The 21,421-nt window shown below is 49.2% G+C and overlaps 1 protein-coding gene across 3 annotated transcripts in view; it reads right to left on the bottom strand.

The window, feature by feature from the left end:
* Positions 1-21,421, bottom strand: part of SEPTIN9 (septin 9) — a 169,421-nt gene that overhangs the window by 106,479 nt on the left and 41,521 nt on the right. The window contains exon 1 of one of the 3 annotated variants that reach the window (XM_013950309.2): positions 21,186-21,283. The exons of 1 other annotated variant lie outside the window; for it this stretch is intronic. In XM_013950309.2, the coding sequence (XP_013805763.2) occupies positions 21,186-21,207 (22 nt within the window). In that variant the 5' untranslated portion in view covers positions 21,208-21,283. Of the gene's footprint in view, positions 1-20,755; positions 21,032-21,185; positions 21,284-21,421 lie in introns of those variants that run through there. One more of the 3 variants, XM_013950308.2, reaches the window with a different exon arrangement.

Raw genomic sequence — 21,421 nt, 5'->3', positions numbered from 1 at the left:
GCAGGCTGTCTCTGCTCAGCACTCCACCTTAGAAGCCAATAAATTCAACCTCACCCCATGATATTCTGCTAATACTTCATTTTAATTTGCACCCTTAGTACCTAGGATACTCACAACAGGTTGTGGCATCAGTGTACTAGATGCTCTACCAACAGAATTAAACCACCCTTGTTCAAGAGAAGTAAAATAAGCTAGAAACAAAACCTGAAGTGACTTTACCTATAAAGGAGTGAAAGGAAGAAAGAGCTGCAGGCATTAAGCATTAGCCTTTCTTGCTTCAGCAGGGATAGTCAGCGCCTGTAAGCTCAAGGGATACGGTTATTTCCAGACAAATAATCAAGGGACAGACCAACACAAGTGAGAAAATGCTACCAGACCTGAGCTCTGTCTTTACATACCTGCTTCTCCTCTACTCTCCCAGCCACCAGAAACTCCCCATGTACCACAATACCTCCAGTTGGGTTGGTTTAATGACCAGTCAACATTCCCGAGAGTCAAATAAAACTGCCCTACTGGCTAGATCTACCACCTGGGTCACTGGCGACTACTTTTCTACAGAAACGCAAGCCTTGAAATTATCTGCAACAGCCTCCCACAGGAAGGGTCTTGAATCAACTGGCAGACACAAGCCATTGCATTTAAGGCCTGGAGTGACGGCCGCTTGCCCCAGGCACCTGAGCTGCAGATCTCTCGCACATCTTCTGCCAGTGTCATCTGATTTCCAGAGTCTGCAAATATGGATTCACCTCTCTAGGTAGTTTCCAAACTACACTTTTTTTTTCACAACACTTGCTTATAACTTCAGAGACCAGCTGGAGGACTGTTTCCTACATCACAAAGAAATGCTGGAGGCCAATAGCAGCATTAGGTACTCCCTCGAAGTGATGGACGGTGACCACATGCAGAAGAGCAAGAGGCTGGTCGACTTGCTCCTGCCTTTGAAATTCCCTGCATCAACCAGCGTGGGATGGGTGAGGTTTTCTAGTCAAGTCTGATGGTGAAGAGACATGCTTTCCCTCTGCTTTGGTGAGCCAGGCATCATGGAAGCAGTTAAAAGCTGATTTGCACATAAGCAGTCAATTATTTGGAGAAAAAGGTACCCACTTGGTCTCCTGCCAGTCTGCAGACAGATTTAAGATACATGGGATTTGAACCTCCGGTCCAGACATCACTGTGGCCAAATAGGCCACCTCCTTTACTGGCTTCTAGGAGAGCCCCTGGCAGCACAATAAAAGAAGTATTTAGTAAAGCTACAGACTCTCCTGAAAAAACTTGAGGACGATGAGCCATTTTGCAGCCAAGCTTCATATAAACATGTTGATAATGATGTTAGCATCAGCGCTGGCGATGAATACGGCTGCACGGCAACAGCAGGCCTCTCTGTCTGCTTCAAGAAAGCCTCTTTCTTGCAACGCACATGTTTAAGCCATGATCTGTGTCTGCTGCCAGCCACATTCATACCAAAACGTGCTCACCTCATATATTTTCAACACATCCACAGACCTAGGTGAAGCGGGAGGGCAGGAAAAATCGTACGGCTCGCTAGCAAATTCCATTGTGTTCTGTGCTGTCGTGCTCTTTGCAGAAACCTCCATCCTGTCTTCACTTAAACACCTTCATAGAAGTTTAATAATATATTGACCAAGGCCAGCGGTGTTACAGCACCCTCACGTCAGATGTGGCTAAAAGCTTTAGTATTTCACAGCTTTGCCCAGGCTCGTATGAAATAAACTCCTGGACGTTGAGCCAGTTTCTGCAGACCCTTTTCTACATGCTACCATGAAGATGCTGTCATTCATGCCCTGTTGTTGCTCAGAGTGCCGTCAAAACCCTCCCGATTTTCTACTGAGCTCAGGGCCAGGTTTTCAACCCCTAGCACCCGCACAGCTCTCAAGATCTCTGCTCAACGCTGGAAAGGGCTATATCTCCTAGACTGCCCTTCTCCTAGTGTGACGTCGGGTGAGCACCACTGAGACAGACACACTGCAGCTATTTAACAAGGTGAACGGCACAGACCAGTAAAGCAGGTATTGCTGCGGGCTGATTGGCATAACTTTCTGTGCCATTTAAGAAAGCTGGGGGGACCCATTTGACAATTGTATGTGGCAGCTGAATATATTCAGTGTTTGGAATTTTTATACTGAGAATTTTCAGGTTTGTAAGCATTAAACAACACAGGATTGACACCATAAATCCACACGGATATGGCAAAATTAAGTCTCTCAGAGGTCTGAACAGACATCACATTTACTCTGTTTACCAATCAAGCTGCCTTAATCTACAGCCTTGGAGAAGAAAATGAACCAAATTCAGCATTTGCACTGCAGTAGTAGCTCAGAAAGTTTCTACTGAGCTTACAAAAAACACAGGATCTCTCCTCCTATGTTAGCCCCATGAGTTCTGCTCAGTACTTTTTCAAAAAAAAAAGAAAAAAAAAAAACTATTTGCTTAGTTCAGACATGGGTTGCCAACAGATGCCAATCCCTCAATCCCTTTCAATTTGACTTCCTACCTAGAGCATCATCCACATTTCTACCACGCACCGTGCATTACATTCCAAACCTGCAAAAGACCTGGGAAAATGAAAGACAGATTTCTACAGGATCCCAGAGCAGTGTTAGGTGGCTGTTGAGATAAGAACACACCAGCATCAGCACCAGATTCCTCAATCTGCTGAGAACAACATTAGTTTTGGGACACTTGGATTCCTTTTCAGTCACGTTGTTGCAGACATATAATAAAGCTTGCCTGCTGATCTCTAAAGGATTGGTCTCGACTTCACTGTCAAACTGATTTGCATCGCTCAGCAGCTTTGCTGATTTCTTCAGAAAATGCAGGTTTGCATAACTTTTCTCTGCAAACATCCTTACCCAAGATTGCTTAGCTGCTGATCTCTGAGCTCTGTCAACCCTCTGTTGACTACAGCCAGCATCACAACGGCACAGGAAGCTGCCACAGGCCCCTAACACTCATCCTGGCAGAGAGGACGATGTTATCAGCAGAAGTCAAGTTTGTGTAAATGCACCAGCGGAAGACAATCTTACCGATTTCAAAATAAGAAACAACCATTCCCCCACAGTTATTGCTACCATCCTACATCATTTAGACATGCCGACCAGCTACAACCTGTCATGATTTTCACAGTCGCTCCTGTGCAATAATAAACATTACAATAAAACTATGGAGCAAGCACTCCAAAGCATAATGAACATTCATGCTGCTTTCCACAAAGATGAGTTGGGATCCGTGCACAGTACAGGCTCTGCAGTCTTTCCTACCCACTCGCAAGGCACAAAAGCGTGGGAGTTAAACAAGGACGCAGTATTAGCCATTAAACCACAGGATGAGCTTTCACGCTCAATCCAGCTTTTCAGCCTGGATTGCTTCCAAAAGAAGGCAAATAGTCCAGGCTGGATTGCGTCCAAAAGAAGGCAAATAGTCCAGCCCAGTTCTCGCATGTCAGATGTGCTGAACATCTACTGACTGTAAGAAAGAGAAGACAACCCATCCCTGTCCTGAGAACCAGACAGTGACAGAGCCTCCCTCAATACATCACCTTGTAATGGATGTTAGGCAAAGTTGCACTTACAAACAATTCTCTTTATCTTCCTGAATAAAGCACAAAAAAGGCACATTGAATGCAGTGCTTTTGTCTTCCTTCTACATCTAACAATCTTCTAGCTAATACAGAGAAGAGCTGGCAAAACTCAAGGAAGGGTGACAGGGCCTATAAGCACAATTAAAAATCCCATTTTACAAGGAAACTGTAATTGGAATCGGCCACAGCCTTTGCACAGAAAGGCGTAGCCAGGTGTGGGAAGGTCTGAACCCAGGTGGAAGGGACACACCGGCCAGTTTGTCACATTACGCAGCAGAAGGATGGTTCCCAGGGGATGAATTGGACATCTTCCAGGGAAACGCATTCCAAGCCAGACAGAGTTCAAGATGTCCCACACTCTCTGGGGTATCCTGCAAAGTTTTCCATCCCCAAAATGGGGACCTGGGACTTTTTTGAATCTCTCTCATTACTACTTCTGATCTTTTACAAGACTAACTCTGTCTTTCAGCCACACTCACAGAGAGACCGACTGTCTCCCTTCTGTCACAAGGGCTCCCCAGCCCACCCCAGACACCAGAGGATGAATTTTCAGCCCCAGCAATTAGACCTGTTAGGCATTTGCAGGACATACTTGGCCTGCATTTTCTTTGGGTGCTTTCTCCTGATGGAGATGTACATGCACTTCTGGAGCTGTAACACTGGATTTTCCTCTAGGAACAGCCACAGCATCACCCATCAAGCTTTCCTGAGCAATGGGCAAGAGGCAAATTTTGAGGACAACAAAATCTCCAAGTCTGGCAAGGGAAGAGCCACACAAAGCGTTATCTGTGCTTTCGCTTCCTCTCCCCTCTGACCTTCACCCCCAGAGCTGGGAGTTCCTTGCAGCCAAACCCACTTGGAGCGAGCGCCTTCTCAGCTCGAGAGCCAAGGAAAGCCCCACGGATTACAGTCTGTTGCTCCATTTGTTGTCAGAAAAGCACAGTGTGTCAAAAATCACTAGAATGGCAACAGGCTGTTATTTATGACCCAGATTTATTGTCACCCTCCTCCCCCAGGGCCCCTAGAAACACGTTCCAAGTCTCAAAATGCCCTGGATTCAAAGGCAAATCCATGAAACGCAGCTCTCGAGCTCCTCAAAGCCTGTGTCTTGCTTCTCCGCTTCCCCACTCCACCCAACCCCAGAAGCTCCCAGAGGTGTGGCATCCTCCTTTGCCTGGCAGCATGGAGATAAACGTGACTCCTACGCACGCAGAGAAAAAAGAAGTGATCATGGTGTCTTTGCTGCTATGGATGTGCAGGTCCAGATCCTGCAACATCTGAACTGATGGAAAGTCACATCTGCAATAAGGATTTAGAAAGACACAGGAGTTGTCAATAGAAGGCAAGTGATTTCAAGCAGAGCTACAAAAGCAAGTTAAGACTTTTGAGTATGAACTTTGCTGTGCCCAAGCCCACTGGCCTGAGATACAATTGCCATATTCTCCCTTAATCCTTAGGAAAGGCTGTGCTGCAAAACCGGGCTTTCTTGCCAGCTTTCCTGGTGGTCCCCCCCCGGTGTAAAAGCCTAGAATATCTGTGATCTAGTATCAGCATCACAAACTGTCTTGGCGACTTCTGGCATCATGAGCCCAAGTTTTTGTGTGGTACCTTCAAGCAAGCACTGAAGCACATTTTAGGGACCCTGTATAAGAGCTCCATTTTCAGCTCCCAGCAACTTCTTTAGCAGAGGCAGGTGCTGGGCTCACCTGAAGCCAGCATGCCCATGTGGCAGCAGGACCTCAATGTTGGCACGAGTGCCAACCGCTCTGATCCAAGTCCTTAGCATCGGCTCTGCCAGAGATCACTCCTGTCCCTCCCCGGTGCTGAGGAGCTCCCGCAGTTCCTCGCGCAGCTCTGCCTCTGACAAGGGACAGGCAGCAATCCGTAGATTGCACATCCTGGCCCCAACTATAAAACAGAGATGTTTATATAACACGAGGAAAACGCTAAGCGCAGCAGCACTGGAATACGCTTTCAGCTGGCGGAGTCAATGGAGCTCTGACAGTCCGCGCCTGCCCTTACCTCTTAACATTAAAAGAGCAACTTCCTATTTAATAGAGAACAGCAAAGCCCTTGTGATATGAGATGTTCCTGTTCACAACAAAAGATACAGCCGATGAGCAATATATTAATTCCAAAACGCCACTTCCCGGGCTTCCTGAGAGAGACCAGCTCCCTGCAGAGTGACTTCTGCAACTCCGTGCTGGAAAAAAAAACAGGAGGTGGGCTTGTTTTTCTTTATTTTTTTAATGATTTTTTTTTCCAAGCCAGTGACACTGGGAATCAGCAAGGCTGTTAAATCACACTACTCTGCTGTTTATCTGAGATCAGAACCTGGCCAAAGGACTGAAAAGCAGCCTGGCATTATTAATTAAGCCCATGAAGTAAGAATGAGAGGGCGATGAAAGGTATATTTTTTTGATGGATCTGACATATCCACCCAAAAAATCTCATCGCCACATGTGAGCAACAGTTTGCCTCAGAGAGCAACTTAACAGACACTGGAAATCCTTACCATTAATTCACTCTCCTAAATACAGGAAAAATACTTAATCATCTAAGAGGTAACGAGGAAGTAAGTCAGGAACCTGCTAGCTAAGACCTAAAGTGATCAGAGGGAAATGTGTGAAAGTCACCAGCAGCTTGGGACAAATGGGGTCCATTTCTCCAAGAACATCTGTGCAGCACAGGGGCCAAATACATTTTGCTGTCATTAACAGCAGAGTCAGGCTGGAGTTAACCTTGCTTTGTGATTTCCCTGGAACAACTCCAGGTTCCTTCAGCGTAACTGAAAGCTCAGCCCATCCTGTTCTGCCTTTAGTTGTGGGCTTGATCGCAGAAATGGAAGCTCCGAGGGCTGAGAGTCCTAGTGTCTAACCCCCACGGGTGTGCCATTTCCTCTGCCCCGACGTCTGCGCCCATGCACGGTCCGAGGATCAGGACAGACGTCAATGCACCCTTCAGACACTTCCAAGTCAGACACTTGACTGCGAACAATTCAAACGTGGACCAGTGCTCATTACCGCCCAAGTAAGTATTGATTCTGACTAATCTAAACTCATTCATACATTCCCAGGTGTTGTCTGCTTAAGAGCGTTAACTCAAAGAAACGAGTGCCTGCACTGCGTACCAGTGATATCCCTACTACAGACAACGATACAGGAATAAAACTTTCCAGTAGCAATGGCCACAGCTCGTGTTTCTCACCATTTTTGCATCTAGACAGAAAGATGTTAAATTCTTATTTATTAAAATACATGAGATGGAGTTTTGGATCACACTGCAAAGAGACAGACTTGGATTCATTTGGAGTCCCCCTTCTAAAGCACTCAACTGCTAAGACTTCGCTCCAGGCCCTGCCAAATGTAGCCAGTTCCAGTAGATGCGCATGGGCTTTAGATGGAGGTGTTGCCTCCAAGTCTCATACACAGTCTTAGTGATTCTCACGTGTATCGCCATACTCCATACATTCCATATGCAGCAGGCACTGACTTACATGCTTTCATCCTATTCCTATTCGCTGTTTAAAATGAGAAGAAACTATGAGACACAGTTCAGTTAACATAAGCAGCTTCCCCCAGATGGCCAGAGGCAAACTAGGGAATAGTTCTGCTACTGCTACTCCTAAATCACGCTGCTTCTCTGCTCTGTGCAGGACCGTGCATCACCACCTGAAGTGACTGAGGAATCACTTTAGACCAGAGAAGCAGCAACCTGAATTTCAATGCAAAACACAAAGTGAACTTCTGTTAAAGTTCAGACAACTTCTGCCCTCTAAAGCTATCCTTGGTTTTACTCTTCCATGCAAAAAGGATTTTAAGCCAGAAAGCAGAAAAATTTGATGGTAAAAGTGTACACTTCAGATACATTTGCATGTCAACAGCTAGCACTTTTTATTTCATGGGAAAATCTGTCAGCCAAAGGTCCTCAGCAAAACTGCATAACACCAAGGTGCTTTTGAACAGTACTTCAGACACAAAACCGGATTTCCCATTATTTATGTTGTGGAATGTTTATTACTCACTGCTGTCAAGGGCAGGGTGGCTCACACTAGAAACAGGGGACTAGTGGTCATCTAGAGAACACACAGCATGATACAAGAAAGAGTTTATTAAACAAAAGAAATCACTTGCTCGATTCTTACGGTTTCTTGGTGCTGTATAATGAATCGTTTCAACGAAGAAGGGGACCCACACTTTCTGCCCTTCTTAAGATTCACAGAGAGATCGGCATCACTCTGCTTGTAACGAGCAGCAAAAAGAAACTTCTCTTGCTAAGCCCGGGGCCCAGCAGAAGCTCCAGGCGTGCTGTTGCTTGCAAAGCTCAGGCGAGTGCTGCAGCCTGAGCTTTACCAGCGATCGAGCGAGGGTCTAGATCTCTGCCGGCCTGGAGAGAGAGGAAATTCTGTAGAAAGCGAGAGGAGGGGCAGGATGATGCCAAGCCAAGAAAGGGAGAGGTCAGACTGGGTCCCCACTCACCACCGCAAAGCATTCCTGATACTCTTCCTTCTGCCTTTCGTGACCTTTTTCCCCAAATGCTCAATCTTTTCTCCCTATAGGTCAAAGCAGCCTGCCAGCACTCTCATTCCTCCAGCTACCTCACTCACCATCAGCTGCTACTGCTACAAACTCTCTGCATCACATGCTTTTGCATATCCCCTTCCTCTGCGTCTCTCATGCTGCTGGCCGTCAGCTTCTTGCCTTTGTGCAGGACAAGATGAAATTTCCTCTCCAGCTGCACATGAAGGGCCCCATTTCTGAGCTGCTTCCCTGCTGGCTGAGCTGGCTGGGAGCTTGCGGAACCACTCATGAACGTCCCAAGCCTGGAGCTCGCCGTTAGGGCGATCTGGAAAGTTTCCCTTTCTCCTAAATGCAACCACTGCCCCCTTCAGCGGGGATCTGCCCTGGTTTGTATGGCGTTTGGCTGACATCTGCTCTCGCCAGGAACGTTGTGTGTAGACGCGTGAGCACATTCAGCAGCAGCATCACAGCCACAGCAGCGGCCACGGACACGCCGCGTGGCTCCCAGATAACTAAGCTGCAACAAAAGTGAGCAGAGGACACCAGAGGTCGGTCTCAACCAATCTGGGAACCAGCTGTGAATTTAAAGGCTGGTTTTAGCAACCCAGCTTTTGAACAGCCCCGGTACCCGTGTGTATCTGAGCCAAACTAAGATCAATCCTGTGACCTGCCTCCTTTTGCAGAGTGTACATAACAGTCACAAAGTATAGGGTTTGAAGACAGTCCTCCACTGTTGTTCCCATAATTCCTGCAGTTTTCAGCTTTTCCAACCCACTAATTTCTTCCTCATTCAGGAAGTTTTAGGGCACTTTATGATTCAGTGTTTAGCCCTATGCAGGCTACTGTAGCTTGCCTGCACCCATTTAATGCCAGCTCCAGCAAAATGAGGACAGTGTCTCCATGTGCAGCTATCTGAGGGGGATTTAGCATTGAGGGAATTGTGGCTGTTATGAATTGCTGGGCTGTACACCATTTTTGTATCATTTTGGAACAGCAGACTGGAAGCAGACATTCAAATGAAGCACCAGACACCGGTATCAAAGGGCTGAGGGCACTTCTCGAGACCTAGCAATGTCCCGAACATTCCTGTAGCACAACCAGTAAATAGCCTAAGCCAGGAGCCCAGCACTGCCAGGAACACCAGTTTGCTGGAAAAACTGATGGGTGAAGGAGAGGGAGTCCCTGAGTTCAACCTGAACTGAACAGGCTATTCCAGTGGGCGTGCTATGGGGCAAAGATGCCCAAGAACAGGTACCACCAGACCTTTGGCATGGAAAATGCTGCCTGCAGCACTTACTTCTTGCTACACAGGGAGCTGGGGAGCAGAGAGGGAAGGGTTTCCTGGTTTGTGGCCAATACCACTGTTCCTCTTATGGAGGATATTGCCTTCCCCAGGGTGTGTTTCACTTGAAGCACGAGACATAATTAATTTCCATAGTTCACTTTCCTTCTCCACCCATTGGGAATTTTTCAAGTTTTCTGGAAAAAAGAAAAATCCCCAAACAACCAATTGCTCACCAACCATGGCAGTTTTCAAAAGGGGCCCCCTTCCCTGGAGAGTAGCTGTCAATATTGATGTCAACAAGCCCTTTTTAGGCAGCTGAAGCTGGGTTTGACCAGTTCTCCACTTGAACTGTTTGGAATGCAAGAGAGGAAAGAAATGGTAAATATTTTAGGTGCTGAAGACCTTCTGCTTCCTGGCTCAGCAGTTCATCTGCTCTCAAGGTTGCCTGCTTTTCCTCCTCTATCCAGATAAATCACTGAACACTTAAACACAGCCCTCCCTGTGAGCATTTCTGCAGTGGCATCTCAAGCCTTCCTTGCTCAAAGTCCCTCACTGACCCCACAGGGCCAAAAGAAGCCACAGGCAAAAGCAAAACAAGAAAGAGCAAAACTGCTAAACACTTCAGGGTCAGAGAAAGGGGACATCAGGTGACAAATCACAAGGGAAATGGCACAGAAATGGCCACACCAAGAGAAGATGATCATCTCCCGGGGGAGAGGGGGCAGGGGGAACTGCTGAAGGAACCGCCAGCTGAAGACAGCCAGCTCCCCAGGCCAGGGGGACACCGTCAGCCAAAGGCAGCAGGGAAGGATGAGTGCGTTTATGCCTCCTCCCATCTCCCTGGCAATTGGAGAAGAGTTGGATGGTTCTTGCTGACGAAAGGAGCAGAGAAGAGACACGTAATCCCACGCCTGTGGCGACAGAGGGACAGGCATAGCACCCCAGGAATAAGTCTCATATTCTTGCTCCTCAGCCTAGTGGAAGAAGAATCCAGTCAGAACTAATCATGCCTACAGCCAAATGCTCAGCTACTCCTCAACCTCACGTCTCAGATTAGTACCAGCCATTGCCTTCACCCCCTAGAGAGCCTCCTCTCTGCTCTGCATGGGGTGTTGGCAACACAACGGGACCAAATTCCCAGCTTTATAATGACAACTCCCTTGCAGCTGTCTAGCAGAGGATCCTGAAGTGCTTGTCTATGAAAAGCAGAAAGCATCTACCTTATTTTCCATATAGGAAGTTAGAACACATGTGTTAAATGATTTACGCAAGGATACAGAGCAATTTAGTAGAAGAGCAGGAAAGAGATTCCAAAAGTCCAACTTCTTCTAATTGCCACAAGATTATTCCCTCCTGGTGGAGTTTAAATTCTGGCTCACTAGTAAATAAAAGCTGTGCCAAAAAAACCCGATCTGTTCAGGAGAGAGGGACCCAGATGCTTTTAGCAATGTAGGGAAAAATAACTACTTTTACTGAATAAAATGCATCCACGTAGGCACATATAGGAATTTACTTTGCTGCAATCCTCACCAGTTATTTGCCTTTTTATAAACCAAACTGTAGTCCTGTATCTATTTCTTTCGAATGTGAAATTCAAACCTGCAGCTGAATGGTCAAGGGAGTTTCTCGAGGGACTCAGAAACGCAGGAGAGAAAAGTTGAACAATCTGACACTTTGCTAGTTGCAGAGATTTGATGGCATCTTCATACAAGCAGACTGCATGCTTGGAAGCCTAGGGCACATCTCCTCAGACAGTTGTCCTACGTGTCACTGGGTCTTCTCCTCTTTTTTCCTCCTGTGCACTCTGCTGGGTGCACAGCGCGGTGCGCTCAGGCACGTACACACACGTGCAGCACGTCGGAGCCCTCCTGGGCGATAATGGCTGCAAGAGCCATCTCTCCTTCCACGAATTACAAGCAAACATCAAGCTTTAAAGCATCTTCTCAAAGCTCTGGTTTTCAGAGCAGACTGGGGACCCTGTTGGGAAGTTAACACTGCCATCTAATGGCACCAACCCTGCTCAGTACAGCAGCCTCGAAATCCCTTGCAGACTGGATTTTATAGGAGAGGAGGCAGCATTCAAACATCGCCTCCCCCATGGCCCTGGCCCAGAGATCGGCCTGTCCTACCCAGCCAGCTCTTTGCAGCAGCCTTTTACATACAAGAAGCCTGTTGTGCATCTCTCGCCGTCTCTTCCTGAATCTGCATGTCGCCGGCCTTCCCTAGCAGAGAGTTGTGTCGCAGGGATGTGGCAGGTCGGTGGTCTGCGCAGGGGTGCTCTGCCCACCCCACTCCGTGCGGGATGAGGCCAGCCCCGCTGCTTGCGGCCTCAGCCTCGCGCTGCTCCTCCGCTCCCAGGCCTTTGCCACCCTGTTCCCAGCCCTATCGTGCCCCTGGGAATGGGGAATGAGTCACTCTGGGAGTGCAAGACTCATGAGTCAAAGAGATTTAGAGCAATGCCTCAAGGGATGAATACATCCTCCCTTAGCACTCTGGAAACCAGCAATTGAGAGAGCTGGGCTATAGTCACTGATAACCTCACTTGAAATACTGAAAGACCCTCTCCGTGATCTTGCAAAGTCAGTTCAGGGACTTGAATCATCAGACCCCATGAGTTACCTACTTTACAGAGGCATTCAAGTGGTTAATGAAGCCAACCAAGTGTTGTTAGCAGTTACCCATGGCTAACACTTCTTATTCAAGGATCCCCTCCACATATGTACTAAAAAAAGCAGCTATTGGTTTCTGGAGCACTGTGTATAAGGTAGAGGTTTGCAGAGACCAACTGAAGTGGTTAAAATAGTCTCTTCTCTCTCCTGACAGTGTAGTCAAGGCAACAGGACTCTGGACTGGAAAGTAGGAGATCCTACACTGATCCATTGTGCAGAGCTGGGCAATTTGTTCCATCTCTGCACAAGTCATAAAGATCTTGTGTCTAGGCACATCCACAGTCAGCACAGATAACTCTGGCCAGAGCTTGGGTCCCGACAGCACTGTCACAGCAATAACAGAGCCAGAGAGGTTCACACAAAACACTCCTGGGCAGGGGAAAACAGCACTTTGTTTGTGAAATGAGCCTCCAAATGAGCATTCCCTCCAGGTCAGGCAGCGGGTTGTACTGACAACCAGCAGGATGATGCTCTGTATTTCCAGCACTCCATAGATTGAAAGATCTCCATGCCCTTTGCTTATAGACTGGGTAGAGCCAAGGACCAGCTGCCACAACAGCTCATTTCCTAGACTGACCAGCACCAGATATTTCAGAGGAAGGCGCAGAGATGCAGAGTCTCACATCTAACTAGGCTGTTCCCCTTCTCTCCCTGATCTTGAATAGAGACCTGCTGAAACCTCAAAGTACAACTGAACATCTCAGAGCTAGAGAAACAGAGAGAGCATGTGACTTGCTGTAGTTCACACAAATCAGAGGCAGAGGGACAAAATCCAAGGCCTAGGCAACTAGAGCAATTCTAGCTGGCGTAGTGTGCGATGTAGCCTACACAAAGTGGCTGCTCTCACCAGCCTGACAATAAACTAGAAATGGACTCTGGACTTGAAGCTTGGATTCGAGTCCAGATTCACACTTCTCAGTCTACAGTTTCACACCAGGACACAGTCCCTAAGAGGTGCCTTCTAGCTTCCTAGGTGCCCTTCAAAGCAAGCATCTTCACCAATTATTTAGGATTTTCTCTCTCCTTTCATTCCCCTAAGCTACCCTGACAGACTTGCCCTGAAAAAAGCCTCTAGCAAGCCTCCTTCGCTCCAGAGAGTCCTGATGACCAGAGGCCCAACAGGGCTTTATCTGAGCGGCTCAGCCACGGTGAGTCACTCCATCCCACGTATGCCAGGCAGGCCAGATGCTTCCCCACCACCACAAAGGCTCAAGTGCTCTGACAAAGCCCAGCACCTACTGAGCACATGCCCATAGGTCCTGACACTTCCCACATGTCAGCCTCTCCCCCCTGGAAGCAAGGTTTTGCATACGTCACCAAAGCCACCGTTCAGTACCATGACTGAGAACATGAAACATGCAGCCCTGGAAAGAAGAAACATCTGAAACTAATAAAAATGCATGTCCTGCGCTCATCGGAAAGAAAAGGAGAGACCATTACATGCCTAGAAACCAGCACCAGATGGCAGAGGACGAGCTGCCAGCAAGGGGGATGCTGCAGGCAGCTCCAGGGCATATACAGATATTCCCAGAGGTTCTGGAGCTAAGGAAGCAGAGCTCAGCTTGGGGTGAATTAAACAAGAAGCCGCTCTCAGGGAGAGAGCAGTTAGTGGATATACAGGATCTTAATTAGCAACCACAGAGGATGCCCAAACTTTTGTGCCTTGAGCCCACTTTTCCAAACCTAACGGGATTTTAAGGAATCAGCATTTCAGACAAGAAAATAACGAAAGCATAAGAATTTCCAAGCTTCAGTTCTGTGCTGGAGAAGCTTCCACATGAGCACCCATGTACCTACACAGCTGCCTTACATTGTGCCCTGCCTTCCTTCTGGAGAAGAAAAATAGGACAGTCCAGGGGCCTCGCATCTGGTCTCGTTTTTCCACTGAGAATGGCAATATAGCAAGCAGGAAGAAGCATCTCAGGAGTCTGGCTGTGACTGGTTCAGAAGATCTGTGCCTCGCACCATGGTTTAATTTTCTAGATCAAAGAGCCAGGAGCAAGACGCTAACAAACCTTTTTTGCACAGCCTCAGGCCACAGAATTCCTACCAGTTCATGGTCAACACTGCAATCTGGAGATTTTGCAGAGCTAATGGCAAGCTCGCCCATGAATCCTACATCCAAGTAGTCATGCTTATGATTCCCCAAATTAGTTTCCCTGGAATCCATAATTTGCTCCAAGACCTACTGCTTTAGTTTATAAGGTACTTGGCAATATAATCACAAAATTAACACAGAGCTGTTCAGGTAGCATCAACTTCACACGGATATGAACCACATCAAGCCAAAAAAATCCACTTCCTAGTCTCTTACGTGATTATTACTTGTAAAACCAATGTATTTTATTTACCTGTAAAATCATTCCCATTCTCCCCCAAGCCACAGGAGAGAGCTATTTAGAAGTCTCTAAAAACACTTGTAGCATCAGCAATGCCATAGCTCTGCTGAATGTTACTTTGAGGGACCATTTCCCTTCGCTTGCCATTCCAGTAGCAGCTTCATCCAGCAGCAAGGGTCATGGTCTTCTTGTGACACATGTGGGGTACCCAGGTGCTAGCACAACACAAATAAATACAACAGCAGCAGCCTGAAGTGCTAGAGAGGAGAGAAAGAGAGCGAATGCTATACCCCAGGCAAGCTCAAAGAGGGGCATGGGGGAGTTAATTTTCTGTGTTGGTGTTTGGAAAAGAAGCTGCCCTTGCAAGAAAAAGTCTTTGTTGAGAAGGCAGTGGGCACAGCCTGTCTCCCTAGAAACTCAGTTTGAAGCATTCAAGGGACATTGGTTAAGCACAAATGTAAAGGACAGGATAGTGCCATCTTCAACTATTCTTTGCGAGTATCCATCAAGCACAAATAGTCTCGGTTGAACAGCTTCAGAAGCTCAGACACGTGCCCACCAGAGACCCACAGCTCCCCATGCTGCAGTGCCAAACACCTCCGAGTTTCTAAATGCACTTCTCCGCTCCCACGTACAGCCCCGCACTGCTGTCATCCTCACATCACCTGTGGAGAGCTTCAGCCCAGAGACCCAAAGGCCAGATTCTTACCCCAAATCAACGCGTAATGGGAACAAAAATGCCTTTTCCCAAGGACTTACAGAAAATCTGGAACAGAGCAAGAAATTTAACCTCAATTTTCTCAGGTCTCAGACCATCCCTAAGATGGGACTCCCTCCCCATCAGACCTTCCCTACCACCTATACAGTGGCAGAGGAGGTCTGGCAGCAGGCAGTGACGGCACTTAGCATGGCAGCAGAACTTGCAGCACGAAGCATTGCTGCTCTCTAACATCTTATTCTGTCCTGCCAGCATTAGTTACAGCTGCAAGTACTATTGCATGGAGAAGCCAAGAGGACACAGATACTGTGCTTCTGAGATCATTAAGGCAACAGAAGACATGTGTTGACCCAGACATACTTCCCTAACTACGTACTTGCTCCTACTCAGCATTATGGTATGCCGGACCTTGGAAGCGCTCTGACTTGCATGAGAAACGTCCTCCCTCATCCCCAGCAGCATGGGAATCGCTCTGCTGGGAAGCTCCAAGTCATTCAGCAAAGCATGAAGCAGAAGGGCAGGCCAGAAAGGAGCTCCTACACTGAGGTTAGCCAAGTTCAACAGAGCAGTGTCAAGAAGCATTACCTACATTGTCAGGCAAGAGATGAGTTGTGCGCCACACTGGGATCGTATTTAATGGAGATGAGCAGAAATTCCAGCAGATTTAAGAGCAGACATCAGGAAATGGATAATGCTTCATACCTTGACGTGCCTCAGGCAACCGAGGAGGTGCATCCACTAGCCAGGCAAGAACATACAGCCCAGAGCACACCGGGAGCGGTACAGAGCACGCTGAAAACACCACAGCCTCATGAAACCCAAGTCCAACCCTGAGAGGAGGCCAAGATTGACCTATTCAATTATTACATGAGGCAAAATCCAGTCACAACAGATTACCACTCTGTATCTACCTGGAAAGTAGACACTTGTTCAAGAACTGTGATGAAAGAACTGAAGGTACTTTTACAGTGCCTAAGACACAGGCCTACAAACTCAGGGACAGGCCACTGCACACCACAGCAAACCGCAGGTGATTAGCACCACGTAGGAATCCAAGCAACAGGACACTGATAGCAGCAACAGAAAGTAGCGCTACGGATGGCCAAAAAGCCAATCGTAAAGGCACAGAAAGGCACCTCTAGGTGCTGTCCTGGATGAACATGGTGGTCTCTAACAGACGGGAGAAGAACCCAGACTCCAAATGATCAGTCTGACATCCCATGAGTGTAATGTGCTGCAAGGCAGGGGAAAAAGACAGTAATTTGGTAAAAAAGGGTGTGTAGCTGAGAGATGAGCATTAAAAAGAAATATGTCAGACTCCACACAACTGTTTTAATTGACATTTCCCAGGAATAGTAGGACACCAAAGAAACCAGACACAGAAAGGACAGCTGGAGCGATCAGAAACAACCCCAACCCTTCTGCTCCACTACATGCATTTTAAAAATTGTTGTCTATAGAGACGAGGCAGTACATTCCCTCCCAGCAATCCTCCACACCTCCAGCGCTCGGAAGGGGTCGCTACACTCTTCTCCCACTGCTCACATCCAGGATTATGGGGGCTTCCTACATGGCTCTGAAGACCACTGAAGATGCTCTGTCTTCATGCATTTAGTTCTGAGAGATGCTGCCTACGGAGCTGTTGAAAGCCACACTCACTGCAAATGGGGGCAGTCTCCTTGCTGCTCTGATCATTTAAGTGCCTAGTATTAAATATAAAACCATGAATTAAACTTTGTATGCATATGCACACACAAACATATACATATAAGTACTCGTGGACATGTATGTATAACTGAAAGATTAACAGATGATCACCAGAGAGTTTAATAAACAGTTCATCATTCATTCTGGAGGTCAGCAGATTGCTTTTAAGCACCTCCAGCACTTCCAGCAGGGAGCTCCTGGGCCACATGTAACACATGCCACTCGTTGCAATCAGGTATTACATTCACCTACTAATCATCTGTTAACTCTTGCACTGGGTTTTCAAAGCGGTATTTTAAAAGTGACCTTAATTTACCTGGGAGATCAGACTTCCTTTGCCATGCTGGTTGCACCCCATCACCACAGTAAATGATCCTCCGCCTTCTGGGTTGCTAGTGTCCCTTTCTTTTCTTCTATTAAGAGATCAAGGGCCCACAGCGCCCCCAAAGCAAACTAAAGGCAGAGAGGAAGGGCAGATGTGACCGACGAGACAGCAGCCCCAGAGCACAGCTCCCAGACCCCGAAGCCCTGGAGAGGGATACCCGGAAACAAACCACCGCAGAGTTAAGGCTCTCTGTGCTGTATTAACTTGCAGACTTTGTGCCAGGTGATGAGGGGGACGGTTTAATCAGATTAAAAGCAACGAGCAGGTTATATGATTATGGTTATTACATTTATACTGGCACCCAGCGACACCACCTGAGATTGGGTACCTTGTTACAGAGACTGACAAGGGATGCTCACTGCCCTCGAGCAGGCAGGGATCTCTCAGGGGTTGGCCTAAGCCCGTAGATGAACCTTTCAAGGCAGGCGTACCCCAAAGCTCCCCTCGTGCCCCTCCTGACACCCACCTGCTCCAGCAGCAACCTGCCCACGGACAGGCTGAGAAAAACCTCTCAAACGCAGCACTGCGCACAGCTCTGCCCTGGCAAGGGAGCAAGGGAGGAGGCAGGAGACGACCTCTTCCACACGCTGCTGAGAGGCGCCCAGATGCAGTGGTGATGGGTGCTTACAAGACCTGCAGGGAGCAGCGGGGCAGGATGCCTAGAGATGACATGATCTGAACAGGCCTTTGCACGCAGCTGTACTTGCAGGGTACAACCAGCACTCCTGGCACACAGGTACAGCATTACCTCACGCATCTGATGCCTTCACCTGCAGCGTTAGGCACTTGCCATCGCCAGGGCCAGGATCCTGCATCAGGGACATGGCTCAACTGGCAAAAAGCCTGAGCTCTCCTGGGCCAGAGGAGACTCTGGGGAGCATGTTCAGCTCCAGCAGCTGTGGAAAAAGAGCCCGAAGAGAAGAGGCCCAATTCCCGCTCTCGGAGGCGCCCTCACATCAGTCTGGCAGCAATACATTCAGATCAGGAGTTATTTATTCCCACCCACTGCAGAATATTAATTAAAAGCACGTTGAGGGCCAGAGCAGTGCTGCTGGGATGTGGTCCTCAGTTCAGCACCAGCGCAGGCAGCCTGAGCGAGCAGCTTTCCCCTGCCACTAGCGCGAGCGGCAGCACTGCCAGCTTCCTCGTGCCATCCAGAGCAGCAATTTCCAAACTGGATCCAGGCACAAGGCAGACTGCGCCACTGTGGCAGGTCCATCTCTCACCTACCCAGGAGCATCTCAGACCTAACAGCCAGTGGTACCAGAGCCAGCTGCAAGCAGGAGTCCAGCGCCAGGACGCAGCTGGAGCATCAGCTGGCAAACACCCGTCACGTGCCTGGCAGCCAGCCGGACTGGGATTCGCCGAACCCCTTGCCCTGGGAATCAGCACTGCGCCACAGACCTGGGAAGCCAACAGCATAACTCGATGATATTCTCGGTTTTGTGCCCAGAATCTTACTTAACAAGATTTTCCTTTGGCCCCATGCACAGATTTCAGTTTCCCCTTTAACCCTTCCAATATTGCTATTTTAAGCTGCTTTCCCTGCCTAGATTAACTCCTCCAAACCAGGGACCGCAGATAAGACCTAATACCAGCCCTTCTTCCCATCCGTTTCTCCATCCTCTATTTCATGCCCGAGCCCCATCTCGGAAGTGCTGCCGAGATGGCCTGCACGGCTCTCCCCGACATGGGCCTGCTCCCTGGCAGCAGCATCCTCCCGGCATTTCCCGTGGCCTCTCCTGCTTCCTCGGCGGGGCTGGAGCACAACAGCAAGGGTGCAGCGTCCCTTGCCAAGCCCACAGGCACAACCGCCTTCAGTTAAGGCACATCTGCGCTTACCCACGGCCGGCACATGCCGCCGAACACACCTGCCTGCCACGTTCGTCAGCAGGGTTGCATTGACACCAGATTACCTGGCTCCCCTCCCAGCAACCCGTGACTCAGCTGGATTTGAAATACCCACAAAAAAGCAGGTTCCAGCAGGGGTCACTGAAATACACACACACACGCTAAGAGGTTAGCACACACGCGAGCTTGCAAATGTTGCCAGCGATCCCCGGGGCTAGCAAGAGCTCTTGCACCTTCACGCAAACACCCTCCCACCAGGGTCTTCCTGCCCACGGGATGTCCTGCGCCGTGCAAGCGGGCGAAAGCCAGCCCGAGGCTGGAGGGCTCTTTGCTCGCCGCAGCGGTTCAACGTGCCGTGCAGCTCGAGAATGTGGAGAAACCCACCTCGGACACTTTCCTGGGACAGGGCGCGCGCCTCAGACCGTAGCGCTAGAGCTCGAAATTGGAGCGCGCTTTCTCGCCAACCACCTTTTGCAAACCCCACTGCTTCCCTTAGCAGAGGGAGGGAAGATAGTGCTGCACAGAGGGTGCAACAGGGGATTTAAAAGGCCAACCATGATGGGAGCACACTGGCTGGGCCACCCCCTCCTCTCCCTCCGCCGACACGGGCGGCTTGTGCGCTCCTCTAGCGGAGGCCCGCATGCAGCAGGAGGGGGCTACCCAGCGCGGAGCACCGCGTTGCAGAAACGTGCACCATCCCGCTACGAGCGGCGCGCAGGAATGCTTTGAAGTGGCTCAAACCAGAGGAGAAAGCATGAGCGAGAGGGATGGAGAGAGAGAGAGAGGGGAGAAGTTATCATCTGCATTGCCCAAAGGCGGTGGGAAGCCAAGGATGCTCCTGCAGGTAAGTCTCCTCCTGGGGGGCACTGCAGGCTCGAAGCCCCCCTCGGACGGGGCCCTGCGGGTCTGGTTTAGGCCGGCAATGGGAGCAGCTTTCTCCGGCCACAGTTTCGCTCCACCCTGGCTCGAGTGTTTCCTCTCCTCCTTGTGGTTTTCTGTCCAGCACTGATGCCCGGCGGGGAACGCCCGGGAGCGGAGGGCCTCGTGCCCCTCGGGCTGCCGTGCCCGTGCCGGCCCAGCACGGAGGCGAGAAGGGGCGACAACCACTGCGTTAGACGGGGCTGCAGCACCCTGGGTGCTTTCACAGCGGTTTTGCCCCCCCAGCCTCACGCTCTCTCTCCGGGATCCTCGCTGTCCTCTTCGAGCACGCCGAGATCGAGACCCCTGGGAAAAGCCACACTGCCTGTCCCACCTCCCTGCTTTCGGAAGTAAATGGTTACCGTCGCGGCCATCCTGCAAACGCTACGAGAGCCGCTCGCCGAAGCCTCGACACCCGCCTAGCCAACACACCCAGGAGCCGTTTTTGGAACCGCGCGGCCATGCACCATTAGCCAGGATTTGCAAGGAAGCAGGGGAATTAAATGGAGTTATTCATTGCTCTTTTTATCGCCCGCGGTCCCCTCCCCGCCGCCCCAACACCCACACACTTGGCCGGCAAGGTAAAGCACAAGCCACGCTGCCTGCCCGAGCTCCAGCGTCACACAACCTACAGCCGCGAGACCCCGTCCTGCAGCTTCTGCCCGGCCAAAGAGGCATTTGGGGAGGGCAGAAGAAGGGGAAGACGCTTTGGCAGGCAGAGAAAGCGCAGCCACAACACGCAGTCACACAAACTGAGGAGCCAACCTTCAGAAGAGAAATGCATCTCCATGCCAAGAGCTCGGCTATTTTCCTCTCTCTTCCCGGCTCGGAGCGCTGAGCTAACAGGCTCAGCATTCATCCCGCTCGCGCCGCGCGGCAAATGGGAGTGGAGAGGGGGAGAGCGAGACTCAAATGAAATCCAGACCTAGAGCAAGCAGTTGCTCTTTTTTTTTTCCCCCCCCACTCCCCCCTGGGCTTCTGCTGGAACCACGTTCTGTCTAAAGGACTCAGGAGAATGAAAATGGAAAAAAAAAAAAAAAGTGAAAAGGAAACGTTGCAAAAAAAATTAAATAAATAAAAGAATTCACTGAAATCAAACCAGTGTGTGGCTGTTTCTCTTCTTAAAGTGCAGAAGCTACTGGAAAGGTAGGAGAGCAGAGGCAAAATATAACATATTAAAAGATCAATAGCCTACCTGAAATCCGGTCCCTCTCCATTACTACGGGATATATTTAGCATCCGCGTGTCACGGCCGTCCCTTTTTTCGGTGGCGTCCCCTTCTTTCACCCACTCTCCCTCCCTCCTTGCCTTGCCTCCTCCTCCTCTTCCAAAAAAAGCTCTTTGTCTGGTCTAATTTCTTCAATCTGTTGCAATCATGAATGCATCCAAATTACCACATTTCCATGTGCTGATCATATGTTTGTGCTCCAA

This window comes from Apteryx mantelli, chromosome 19 (genome assembly GCF_036417845.1).
Source record: "Apteryx mantelli isolate bAptMan1 chromosome 19, bAptMan1.hap1, whole genome shotgun sequence".
Lineage (NCBI taxonomy): Eukaryota > Metazoa > Chordata > Aves > Apterygiformes > Apterygidae > Apteryx > Apteryx mantelli.
This window is presented reverse-complemented; position numbering and strand designations above follow the sequence as displayed.